General features: G+C 39.3%; 1 protein-coding gene across 1 annotated transcript; it reads right to left on the reverse strand.

The window, feature by feature from the left end:
* Nucleotides 1-2,291: 2,291 nt before the first annotated feature.
* LOC120562553 (sialic acid-binding Ig-like lectin 10) lies at nt 2,292-7,838 on the reverse strand (the record flags this gene model as incomplete). Its single annotated transcript, XM_039806295.1, has 7 exons — nt 2,292-3,235; nt 3,342-3,432; nt 4,949-5,233; nt 5,336-5,617; nt 6,354-6,680; nt 6,877-7,197; nt 7,367-7,838. Coding segments are annotated over 5 exons (1,632 nt in total), but the record flags the coding sequence as incomplete, so codon positions are not given.
* Between the last annotated feature and the right edge of the window lie 5,842 nt (nt 7,839-13,680).

Genomic DNA, 13,680 nt, shown 5'->3' on the forward strand with positions numbered 1-13,680 from the left:
GTGGTAACCGGCCTTACCGTTACGTTTGTTCAAATCTGTTCTGGAAAGATGCTTCATAGATAAACACAAGCTCTGATACAATAAATATCTATAATCTCTGCAATATTCCAGGGTGTGTGTGTGTGTGTGTGTGTGTGTGTGTGTGTGTGTGTGTGTGTAAAATATCTGTACTGTTCTCAGCAAAGTATGGCATCACTACAGTCAACACACTTCACACTTTGAGCTGCCAGTAAATAACTGTCAACAATTCAGTCACAATCAACTAACATGTGTGCATATTACACACCAACTGCATAAACTAAACTAAACATTGGAGTTGTAGTTGGAAATGCTGTGTTGTAACGGACAGGTGACAGACACTGTAACATACTGCATAATCACAAAAACAACAATATACTGTATATACAGTGCCTTGCGAGTATTCGGCCCCCTTGAACTTTTCGACCTTTTGCCACATTTCAGGCCTCAAACATAAAGATATAAAACTGTATTTTTTTGTGAAGAATCAACAACAAGTGGGACACAATCATGAAGTGGAACGAAATTTATTGGATATTTCAAACCTTTTAAACAAATAAAAACTGAAATATTGGGGGTGCAAAATTATTCAGCCCCCTTAAGTTAATACTTTGTAGCGCCACCTTTTGCTGCGATTACAGCTGTAAGTGCGGCGGGGTATGTCTCTATCAGTTTTGCACATCGAGAGACTGACATTTTTGCCCATTCCTCCTTGCAAAACAGCTCGAGCTCAGTGAGGTTGGATGGAGAGCGTTTGTGAACAGCAGTTTTCAGTTCTTTCCACAGATTCTCGTTTGGATTCAGGTCTGGACTTTGACTTGGCCATTCTAACACCTGGATATGTTTATTTGTGAACCATTCTATTGTAGATTTTGCTTTATGTTTTGGATCATTGTCTTGTTGGAAGACAAATCTCTGTCCCAGTCTCAGGTCTTTTGCAGACTCCATCAGGTTTTCTTCCAGAATGGTCCTGTATTTGGTTCCATCCATCTTCCCATCAATTTTAACCATCTTCCCTGTCCCTGCTGAAGAAAAGCAGGCCCAAACCATGATGCTGCCACCACCATGTTTGACAGTGGGGATGGTGTGTTCAGGGTGATGAGCTGTGTTGCTTTTACGCCAAACATAACGTTTTGCATTGTTGCCAAAAAGTTCGATTTTGGTTTCATCTGACCAGAGCACCTTCTTCCACATGTTTGGTGTGTCTCCCAGGTGGCTTTTGGCAAACTTTAAACGACACTTTTTATGGATATCTTTAAGAAATGGCTTTCTTCTTGCCACTCTTCCATAAAGGCCAGATTTGTGCAGTATACGACTGATTGTTGTCCTATGGACAGAGTCTCCCACCTCAGCTGTAGATCTCTGCAGTTCATCCAGAGTGATCATGGGCCTCTTGGCTGCATCTCTGATCAGTCTTCTCATTGTATGAGCTGAAAGTTTAGAGGGACGGCCGGGTCTTCGTAGATTTGCAGTGGTCTGATACTCCTTCCATTTCAATATTATCGCTTGCACAGTGCTCCTTGGGATGTTTAAAGCTTGGGAAATCTTTTTGTATCCAAATCCGGCTTTAAACTTCTCCACAACAGTATCTCGGACCTGCCTGGTGTGTTCCTTGTTCTTCATGATGCTCTCTGCGCTTTACACGGACCTCTGAGACTATCACAGAGCAGGTGCATTTATACGGAGACTTGATTACACACAGCTGGATTCTATTTATCATCATTAGTCATTTAGGTCAACATTGGATCATTCAGAGATCCTCACTGAACTTCTGGAGAGAGTTTGCTGCACTGAAAGTAAAGGGGCTGAATAATTTTGCCGCCCACTTTTTCAGAGTTTTTATTTGTTAAAAAAGTTTGAAATAGCCAATGAATTTCGTTCCACTTCATGATTGTGTCCCACTTGTTGTTGATTCTTCACAAAAAATTACAGTTTTATATCTTTATGTTTGAGGCCTGAAATGTGGCAAAAGGTCGAAACGTTCAAGGGAGCCGAATACTTTCGCAAGGCACTGTATATATAGCATATTGGTTTCTTTCAGTCAGGTTCACACATGCAACACTTTTAAAAGGGGTTGTACTGTAACAAATTATATTTTGAAGAACAAGTCTAAGTTGCAGGTCTAGCATGATGCCCTACCACTGACAACATTTATGAATCCTTCATTCATCAACAAAGAATACAACACTTCAACAGTTGTTTGAAGTTGAACATTATTATTTATTCATTATGCATTAACTTTTTTGATTTTTATTTTATTTCATAATGGAGTGGTAATAAAATGTGCCACATAGTCTCAGACAAATATTTGTAGCCATAATTACTTTTCATTGTTTGTGATATGTGACAAACTTAATCTCTACAACTTTACAATTGAAAATGGCTTTTATTGTCCAAAACAATGATACACCATGGTGCAAAAATAATCTTTTTAGGTCTTACAGAATATATTCCAGAGACATTGTTAAAGATACAGTTGCAATAACAATAACATCTGATAAACACTGTTACTATCAAATATATAATAGAAATACATTTCACTCAAACAATAACGTTTTCAGATCTTTAGACTGGTTGATAAATCTTAGATCCCAGCTACAACAGATGATGTTTAAATAAACAAAGTTAAATGTGCTATCAGTTTATCAGTAATGTGTGTAGTGTATGGATGTGTAAAGGTGTAGCAATGTTAGAATGCAAAAGTAAATCAACCCAAAGTCCAAACAAACCAAGCAACTTTGAGGAGGGAGAGACAAAGAGTGACTGCCCAGGCATTCCTATTTATGGACATGTGAGCAATCAGTTCATCCAGGTGTCAATCATCATTATTAGCCAATCCCCAGATTCCAGCAACCAAAGGGACTTAATAGGTCTTCAGGCCTAGGAGCCTCACAGGTGTACAATTTAAACAGGACATCGCAAAATAAGACTTGCTTATTGGACTTATAAAAGTTGAAATGTAAGCTGAATAATACTTTAAAAAGCAAAATATAAGTTACAGTTATATTTGAAATAACTCTTAGAAAGGTATTATTGAGAAAATCTAAAACATTGAATAAAAGAATGTCAGTACCATCTTCTACAGCACTTACTGGAAGCTGACACAAGCTAGTTAAGAGGTTGGGCAATGACATCATACTCTGGTGATAGGTCGGTTTTCCGCAATGACATGTAAGTCCTGTTCTCTTGGTTTGGTTTCACCTTTTTTCGTGTGTTCCTGTGGAGAAAAGAAAAAGTAAGACATGATGTAAAAGTCTCCATTGCAATAACAGAGCCTGCAAAACATGAAATGATGTAAGTGATGAAGTAATTTAGTAACATACCACAGCAACATCAAGAGGATAATGCAGATGACATTCACAATGAGAGATACAACAGCAACAACAGTCCATGGAAGCACTGCACTTGGTCCATCTGCTTTTAGAAAGCAGACATAATGTAATTTGAATACAAGTCTCAAGATGTCAATTTGGATACAAGTCTCAAGTGTTCATATTAATGCTGTACACTAAATGGCCACGGTGTTATGTACACAAAACCAATTTACAAACCTGTTAATGAGTGATATAAAAAATGATATAAAACCTCCGTTGAAATGATTCAAGAATGTTCAGATGTACTCTATTGGATCAGATTTTTTATTTTTTTATTATTTATTTTTTTACAATTTCCAGCATAATGTATATTTTCATTAATCAGCTCAACAAATTGCTCCATTAATGCCAACGCACATCATGTTATCAATACATTCTTATTGATATTAGTGATTGGTAATGTGTGTGTTAACCTTCTCGCCTCTCTGAAGTTATGATGCTGAGGTTTTCTTTTGCTTCCCAAATATCATTGCTGCTGACACACTCAACAACAGTGTTGCGATCTTTTACAGTTAGGGTGACGGAGCTGTTGACTGTGTGGTGTGACCAGGGTGCGAACTACAGGGGGAGCTCGGCTCCCCTTTAGAAGACATGGGCTCCCCTGAAAACGTGATTTGTGAAATTTTGGGGGGTCTCTAAAAATATTGACAATGTGTCATTTTGACGTGCAATTTCAGTTTTGTGTAATGTGATCATCGTGGATTATTATGTGTAATATTGCAAAAATATCATTCATTCATTCATGCATGTCAGCAATTTGAGCCTAATTCACTTCAATAAAGATAACTATACATGCTATTCTTGTCACGAGCATCAAGGCGTGGCGGCGCTGCAGTGCAAATTCAACTCATGTTTAGCACGTTAACTCAAAGATTTGTAGATAAAATATAAATGTTGGAGGCCATCGGCGCGCAAAGTCCTTGAAATCTATTCTGCAGTTCTGCAGCATCATATAGCCATGGCAAAAAGAAAACAAAGCAGTTTAATTAATTTTGGTTTTACTAAGAAATTGCGTAGCGATGATGTTAATAGCATGACCGATTGACCTGCTGCAAGCCCCGTTAGCATACCTCCTACCATGGTGACAACGCAAGAAGCTGAAGAAATAATGTCCTCTCTGGCTGAAGATGGAGGTTGTAACAGCTCGTCAGAGGCTGGTCACCATCCTAACCCCTCTTGCTCCTCTCTCCCATTAAATTGGAACAGCCAGCAGTGGAGAGACTGGAATAGTCCATATACATGGCTGTTTGTTAAGGATGGAAGCTTGGGGTGCGTTGCTTAGGCCTAATTAAATGGAGGAATTATGGTATTCTTCGGTAGCCTGAGTAACTTTAACCGTTGTTCATGTGAAATCTCAAAGACAGCCTGATGCTTTGTTTATTGACTATTTGTGGTTGGCTGTTTGCAGTTTGACCTATCTATTCCTGTCGATAAAGTATAATAGGGTAAATCCTGTATAGTGCATAACACAAAGGCCACAAGAAGAAATGAGGTACTAAAGATGATATAAACTAAAGGTCTACAGTAGCTCAAGTGATGTGGTTATAATCACGTACCCGGTTGTTCTGACATCTTTAATTGGATGATGAGGTTTGCTTTTACTTCTCCATTTTAATTGCTGCTGACACACTCAACAGAAGTGTTGCTGTGGTCTTTTACAGTTAGGGTGACGGTGCTGTTGACTGTGTCGTGTGACACCGTGGTGATGACAGAGTACTCAGCATGGTTCTTCAACAGCGGCCATGTGATGGTGGGTAAAGGAAACCCCTCACTGATGCACACGCAGGTCAGAACCTCCGACTGAACCTCACATCCAGAGTTTTTTAAGACTGTTGAAAACCCTGTAAACACACAAGCAGAATCCCAACATCCCAACTAAATGCTGATGGTGTGAAACGTGAACGTACATTTTCGTTTCAGAAAGATTAGTAGAGTCTACTTACAAGTCACAGTTACGTCAGCATATGCAGCCACAGTTGTGTTCAGGTGTTGTGCTGTACAGATGTACTGTCCAGAATATTCCGCCGTCACGTTAGGGATGACGAGTGTGGCTGATCCAGTGTTGTTCTGCAGGTGAGTATCAGGTCCAATGTGTAGGTTTGTGTTGGAACCCAGTACAGTCCATGTGATGTGAGACGGAGGGAAACTTTCAACACTGCAGGTCAGATTCAGAGCATCTCCCTCCTTAACAGTTGTGTCCCCAGTGATTACACATTTCCTCTTATCTGTGAAGAACATTTTAAACAAGTTATTTGAAGTTAAAATACCTTAAAGGGTTCGGAAACCGATAAAAGATTTTTTTCAAATTAAATGTATGACAGAATACATTTAAGTAATTTAGAGAATATGGAAGACCAAGTCCTTACATACATTACAATATATACAATATTATAGACCATATACATAAAGTGTGGGAATATCTGTCATATACATGCATGCAGTTAGTGTAGTGCAAATACAACACAAAAAAAATTCTTGAGGTACTGTCGTGTCATTTTAGAAGTGCTACAAATAAATGCAGTTATATATGTATGAGTTTGAATAATAAATACAATGTAGCCTACATAAAATATATACAGCAGTGTGTGTCATTTATAGTATGGAATATGTGATATACATAATATACACACATATAAAGACAGTGTAAATGTTTTTGCATTCACGCATTGCCCAGTGCCACTGGAGAACGCAAAACTCGTTCATTATTTAATTATTTAAAAAATGTGGCTCTGGTGAGGATAAGAACTACCGGCACGCCAATGCCTCTATAGGTCCAAAAAAAAAAAAAATGTATTTCCATTATTAACTAAAAAGGTGCAGAGCTGTGAAAGTTATTCAGGATGAATTTGGACAGCTATTTAAGGTTGTTCTCTGCTCTAAACAGAGTTAATAGGTTCAGTTCCCTAGTTAAAAGAAAGAGTAAAATACTACAGGAAATGTACAGTTGTTCAATGTACTTACATATCACTGTTACATCAACTTTTTTCACCAGGGTGTTGTTCAGATGATTTGCAATGCAGATGTACTGTCCAGAATTTGTAGTTGTCATTTTAGAGATGACCAAAGTCTCCATTTTAATGTTTTCCTGCAGGAAGGTCTCAGTTTCGTTCAGCAGGTCAGCTAAAATGTCGTGTTGAAGGTTTGTTTCTGTTCCGTTTTGCATGTTTCTGTCAGAAGATGTATACCACTTGATGAGAGATGGAGGGAAACTTTCAACACTGCAGCTCAGAATCAGACTCTCACCCTCCTTCACACTTGTATTCCCAGTGACTTTAACTTCCTTTACATCTATGAGACGAAATCAAAGACTGTATTAATATACATTAGAGTTTAGCGCCCCTAAATTCCAAACCTTCCTGCAAGAACATGCTGTTAAATCCTACACAGTTTAGAAAGAAAACATCCAAAATTACATGAGAGCACACATTTCTCCAAACAAACATTTTAGATGAAGTGAGAATAAAGTACAGTATGTTTTACTTACAGGTCACATTCAGAGTGACAGTCTCCTCTGTAGTGATGTTGATGGTGAAGCTGACCTTACAGCTGACATTGGTGCCTTGGTGTTCAGCTGAAGAGTTCAAGGTCAGGGTTGAGCTGTGTCTCTGAGTGACAGCAGTCAGATTCTCAGTCCTGAAAGCAGTGATGTTTCCTGTGATGTGAGAGTCCTTCTCTCCTGCTCCTCTCCACGTCCAGCTGATTTTAGGAACAGATCCAGAGCAGAGACCAGGAGCAGTGCAGCTCAGTGTGCTCTGCTGTCCCTCTGTCAGAGGAGGATTCATCACTGTGGGCTTCTGGGTCAGACCTAAAGGGAGAGCAGTCCATGAGCGGAATCAGGAGAGCAGCTTACAGGTCATCACTCACTTAAATTTGGACTACAATAATAAGATAATTTGTTAAACATTTCAATGGGGTAATAAGTAAAAAATATAATGAACATTGTCATCGTTTATAGTTGTTGTAGCTCTTCATACCTTTAACAGAGACAGTTGTTCTTGGAGAGAATGTAAATCCATCTTTCATCCCATTCAGGTAACCATTAACTCTGAGCTGATATGATCCAGAGTCTGACTCAGTGAGGTCATTGACGATGATGCTGCAGTTCCTCCGTCTCACATCAGGCTCCAACAGTGACACTCGTCCTTTGAACTCTGAAGACTGAGTTCTGTTGTTGTTCTTGTTAGTGTGGAATATGATGTCTGAATCACCACATTTTGGTTTGGATGGTTCACATTTGTACCAAACTATATGTTGGGGTGTAAAGTAATAACTGGTGGTGAAAGTACACGGTATCACAACACAGAGTCCAGCCTCTGCTCTTATTTCTCCTTCACTAAGAGTGATACAGAATCTATTATCACAGAATTCTGTTCCCCCCACTGATGCTACTGTTGAATGTAAACAGTGAAAGAAAAAAAGGGACAGAGGATATTTACATCTTGACAATACACCATAATTAATAAATTATGATAAAGACTACTACTGCCTTTTTTGTTTGTTTTTAAAACTGCTGTTGTCAGCAGCGTAAACATACAACATAACAGAAGTTAAGCATTAATAGATTTCTTTATCCATAATATTGTTGGTAAACAATAGTCGATTACATAACTATTCATTATTTATCCGTTTCCAAGTGAGTCAATAGATGCTGAGAGGAACACTATGAGGACATTAATCATGGCAAATTATTGATATCTTTAATGTTGGCATCACAACAACAATATATTAAAGATGCATACCTGTGTCAGTCTTGCTGCGTCCCACAGAGAAGAGCAGAGTCGTCATGATGAGAACAAGCATCCTGATTCAATGATTGGCACAGTCTGTTTCTTTTCCTTTTAGAGGCACAAACATTGTAAAAATTTAAATGTTTCAGTTGATGAAACTGGACAAGAAACACTGACAGGACAGATTTAAATACAGGATCTTGCATGTTCACCTTTTCTGTCATCACAATAATAAACATGGTTTAATCTTCCTCAAGGTTGTGAGTCCCTCGGGAGTTGTATTTATAAAGCACTTTGTAATATACACTCACCTAAAGGATTATTAGGAACACCCTACTAATACTGTGTTTGACCCCCTTTCGCCTTCAGAACTGCCTTAATTCTTCGTGGTTTTGACTCAATAAGGTGCTGGAAGCATTCTTTAGAAATGTTGGCCCATATTGATAGGATAGCATCCTGCAGTTGATGGAGATTTGTGGGATGGACATCCAGGGCACGAAGCTCCCGTTCCACCACATCCCAAGGATGTTCTATTGGGTTGAGATCTGGTGACTCTGGGGGCCATTTTAGTACGGTGAACTCATTGTCATGTTCAAGAAACCAATTTGAAATGATTCAAGCTTTGTGACATGGTGCATTATCCTGCTGGAAGTAGCCATCAGAGGATGGGTACATGGTGGTCATAAAGGGATGGACATGGTCAGAAACAATGCTCAGGTAGGCTGTGGCATTTAAACGATGCCCAAGAAAACATCCCCCACACCATTACACCACCACCACCAGCCTGCCCAGTGGTAACAAGGCATGACGGATCCATGTTCTCTTTCTGTTTAAGCCAAATTCTGACTCTACCATCTGAATGTCTCAACAGAAATCGAGACTCATCAGACCAATCAATATTTTTACAGTCTTCAACTGTCCAATTTTGGTGAGCTCGTGCAAACTGTAGCCCCCTTTTTTCTATTTTTAGTGGAGATGAGTGGTACCCGGTGGGGTCTTCTGCTGGTGTAGCCCATCCGCCTCAAGGTTGTGTGTGTTGTGGCTTCACAAATGCTTTGCTTTTGCGTCAACTCGGTTGTAACAAGTGGTTATTTGAGTCAAAGTTGATCTTCTATCACCCCCCCCCAGGACTGCAGCATACTGGATGTTTTTCCTTTTTCAGACCATACTTTGTAATCCATAGAAATGGTTGTGCATGAAAATCCCAGTAATTGAGCAGATTGTGAAATACTCAGACCAGCCCGTCTGGCACCAACAACCATGCCACACTCAAAATTGCTTAGATCACCTTTCGTTCCCATTCTGACATTCAGTAGATTTCAGGAGATTGTCTAGACTTGGACGACACCCCTAAATGCATTGAAGCAGCTGTCATGTGATTGGTTGATTAGATAATTGCATTAACAAGAAATCTTACAGGTGTTCCTAATAATCCTTTAGGTGAGTGTATGTTCCATATAGCTGCTAAGTACTAATTGTAGCAGCTCTACATGGAAATCTCCCCTAACCCAATCCTAATTAAATACACACTTTAATTAATAAGCAAGGAATTCTTAAAGGGATTTAAGGGAAAAATTACTTGTAAAAAGATATTTTAAAAATAAGGTACATGTTGTGTTTTACCGCTTTTGCTGCTCTCTTCTCTCCACAGTGGTATCTGCTGAGTGTCTCTGCTCTGAACTGACTCTTCCTTTTTCTTTTGTACTTCTTCCCCTCTTTGCGCAATATATATATATATATATATATTTATATCACATTGTTAATGTGCAGTTTTAACAATTTTTTTAGAGCATGTTCACGACTGTGAAGGAGTAAGACGCTTTGAGAAAGGGGAAGTACCGTTTATGTGCTTAAGAAAAGCTTGTCATCTTAACAAAACAAACATACTTATCTACCAACTATCCTACATTGTAATACATTATACATTACTGTATGTGCATAGTAGGATGTGCATGCATGTGAATGGTCTGCATAACTGGTTAATATCTGCAGTGCCAGTTAAATAATGATGGTCAATTGTCAAAGATAGTCATTAGTTTATTCATTAGTCAGCTCCCGTCACTGTTTAAGTCAATCAAATACCTGCAGATAAAAGTATTTATTTAAATCATAGGTTTTAATTAAAACATGCATGATTCTCTTTTTAATACTGCCACTGGAGGGCCCCAAAGTCTAACAATTTTCCAACTGTATAGTATACAGAGCTTTAGTTATTTCATTATTCTAAACATAGTCTGGATCAACGGCAAGTCATTTACCAGATTATTGCCGGAACATCCGACACCGCTGGATCTTCCACTGGATGTCCCTGGAAACATCGACAAACTATTTGCTGAAAATGGCAAGTTTTGAAGAAAATGTGCATTGTGCAACAAGGCAGGCCTGCTTGGGTCTTTCGGGGAATGGTTGTAAAGTTTTACAAAAAAAAGAAAATGTATAGCATTTACCATCTAAGTGGGACCTTACAGCGCTGTGGAGATAGATCAGGCAAGCAAGACTATTCTAAACGTGTGGCTCTGGCTGAGAACCACCTAGAAGCCTTCCCAATGCCTCCATAGGCCCAAGGACTTTGACATTTCCATTATAAACTAAAGGTGCGGAGCTGTGGATGTTAATCAGGATCAATTTAGAAGGTTTAGAAAAAAGAAAAGAAAAGAGGAAAATTCTACAGGAAATGGTCTGTATTATAACAGTTGTACAATGTACTTACATATCACTGTTACATCAACTGTTTCCATCAGGGTGTTGTTCAGATGTTTATAGTCCAGAATCGTCTGTTGTCATGTTAGAGATGACCAAAGTGTCCATTCTACATTCTTGTTGCAGGAAGGTGTCAGGGTCGCTCTGCAGATTCATTTTGGTTCCATTTTTGTATGTTATTGTCGGGGGATTTCGTCCATATGATGAGAGATGGAGGGAAACTTGTACCACTGTAAATCTGATCAGATTCAGTCTCACTTTCCTTCACACTTGTGTTCCCAGTAATTTTAACTTCCTTCACATCTATAAGACAAAACAATGTACTGTACTATACATAATATTGTAACACAAGTGGCTATATGAACAGCTCAACAACAACACGGATACATTAGATAATTATTATTCCACTCAAAAATACATTTATAAGATACAAGTTGTTTTACCCCTCTCTGCCTTATTTTTTTTTTCTCCACAGTGATATCTGCTGAGGGACTCTGCTCATAATTGACACTTTCTCTTTTCCTTCCCCTTCTCTGCTTTTAATCGGGAAAGCAGCCTCACCTTATCTAAGAGATGTATTCAACCATTTTTGTGATTTAGCTTTGTTCACTTAACCAAAGAAGTAAAACTAAAAAAGTAAAAAAGAGCACGGCACAACGTTTCATTATGGTGATGTTGCTTTTCAAAAGAAAGAAAAGAGACAGCATGAGAAACAGACAGTTCACAGTTTGTTTTCTATCAATAATCAACTGTTTCCAGTTCGTATTGTTTTTATTTTATTTATGTTTGCGTGGAACTGAAGACAGATGAATTTGCTTGAGGCATGAAAGACTTGTTTAAAATAAAAGAGCAAGCAAACTACATCATTGCAGAAATCCTACTGTCATTAAGTAACAGTGCAAAACCCTGATCTTGATTATTGTGTCAATCATACAGTATGTGTAGAAAAAAAAAATCTCCATAATGATAATTATGATCACAACAAAGTATAGGACAAATTTGCTTTACAACACACTGTGACAAAAGATTAGGTAAGGCATATTTGATATTTCTACTTTTTCAAAAAAATTTAATAAAAAATAAATAAAAACTGTGAGGCATTCAAAGACAGGAAGTGGTTATTGACTTTGTGCATACAGGCAATTTAAGAATGCTGGCCAGCATATCCATCATTAAGTCAACAGAGCAATGTCTTAATAAAAGGCAAATCTGAGTCAGAATAGCTGGTTGACAAAAGCTTTGTTTACATGCACAGGGAACTGCATTTTTAACCTGTTTTGGCTTGGAGTGTGTTAACATGCTCAAAACCCCATTATACCTAGCTCATTGCATTACATACCACTACATTTTGTAGATTTGCTCAGGTTTAAAAACAAATCTCCAGTATTTAATTCTGACTTCTTCAGTCAAATGTAACACAAAGTTGGCTCATTTGTGTGCACTAATTCCTGTTACATTTTAATACTTCATACATGACTTGAGGCTGGATAAGACAAAGGAATGCCTCCCAATGATATTGTGTCAATAAAGAGGTAAAAGATGTTGAAAATGGAAAACCTGCAGCAACTCGTACTATGGGCCCTATCTTGCACTCAGCGCAATTGCCTTTGTACACCGACGCATGTATCATTCCTATTTTGCACCCGACGCACAGCGGACTTTTCCCTCCACAGACGCACGTCGGTAAATTAGGGAATGTATTTGCGCTCCCGGGGGCGGTTCAGCGAAAAGAGGAGGCGTGTTCAGGCGCAAACGTTACGTAGTCCTATTTTGCAGATGCTATTTTAGGGGCGCATGCTTGGCCATAATGTGCATAACGCGCATACACTTCTCTCATCTACAGCAGTTCCCATTTTTGAAAACCATACATAATTACAAAGAAAAATATTACTGAAAATGCGCTTCAGGTGTTTGGATAGGTCAGGAGGCACTTTACAGTACAGTCCTCAAAAAGTCGCAGCATTCTTTGTGGCTTGTTGTGTTTTACACAACATTTCCATGAATCATGGATGTGTTGATGACATAAATGAGGAAATATTAGAGGACTTAAGGAGACGTGATGTTGAACTACGGTGGGATTGGACACTCCGGCGGAATCTGGTGAATCTGGAGTAATGCGCGATGCGCTCCTGATGGAGCGGGTGGACGGAGATGGAGTGGGGGGGAGGGAAGGGGCACAACAGGAGCAGGTGGTGCGTTTGGAGGCCCACGCTCCATGGCTGCAGCAATCCTCTCCAGACTTGAGGAGATGCGCCCGAGAGGAGCAGCAACATCGCCACCCGGCCAAGACGGGCATTTATTACTTTGCCGCATCCCGGACAGCTCCCGCTGGCGTGCGCCAGGCAAATCCGCCGTCATAATAGCAATCCGCCATGGAACAATACGCCTGCTCTTAAAGGGAATGTGAGATGACGCTCTGATTGGTTATTTTCACGTTACGCCCAAACCACACCTAGCTACTTCAGACCAACCCATTTAAGATTTGCGTCGGGCGCAAGAGTCATTTATCCCGCCGGTATAATAGCAACAGCGCCCGAGATCCGCCCACAAAGCTACTTGCGTTTGGCGTTTCACACTTGCGTTTCAGATCGTTAAAATAGGGCCCTATATGTTACAACAGTAACTGTAATGCATCTACTAAAATAGTGACAGTGATGCCTTCTCTCAGCTGCAGGTGAACAACTGTAACAATGCATGGCTTTGTAATACATTACCACCAACACTGGTGAGCAAGATCTCACTTCTTTCATGTGTAGTTTACACACTGCACAGCATAATGGGTATGAAAAATGATCCTATACACCTTTTCCTCATTGTATTTCTTTGCCCTGCTTCATAGAGAACCCAAGGCTTCATCAACA

Source organism: Perca fluviatilis, chromosome 7 (assembly GCF_010015445.1).
Source record: "Perca fluviatilis chromosome 7, GENO_Pfluv_1.0, whole genome shotgun sequence".
NCBI classification, from domain to species: Eukaryota; Metazoa; Chordata; class Actinopteri; order Perciformes; family Percidae; genus Perca; species Perca fluviatilis.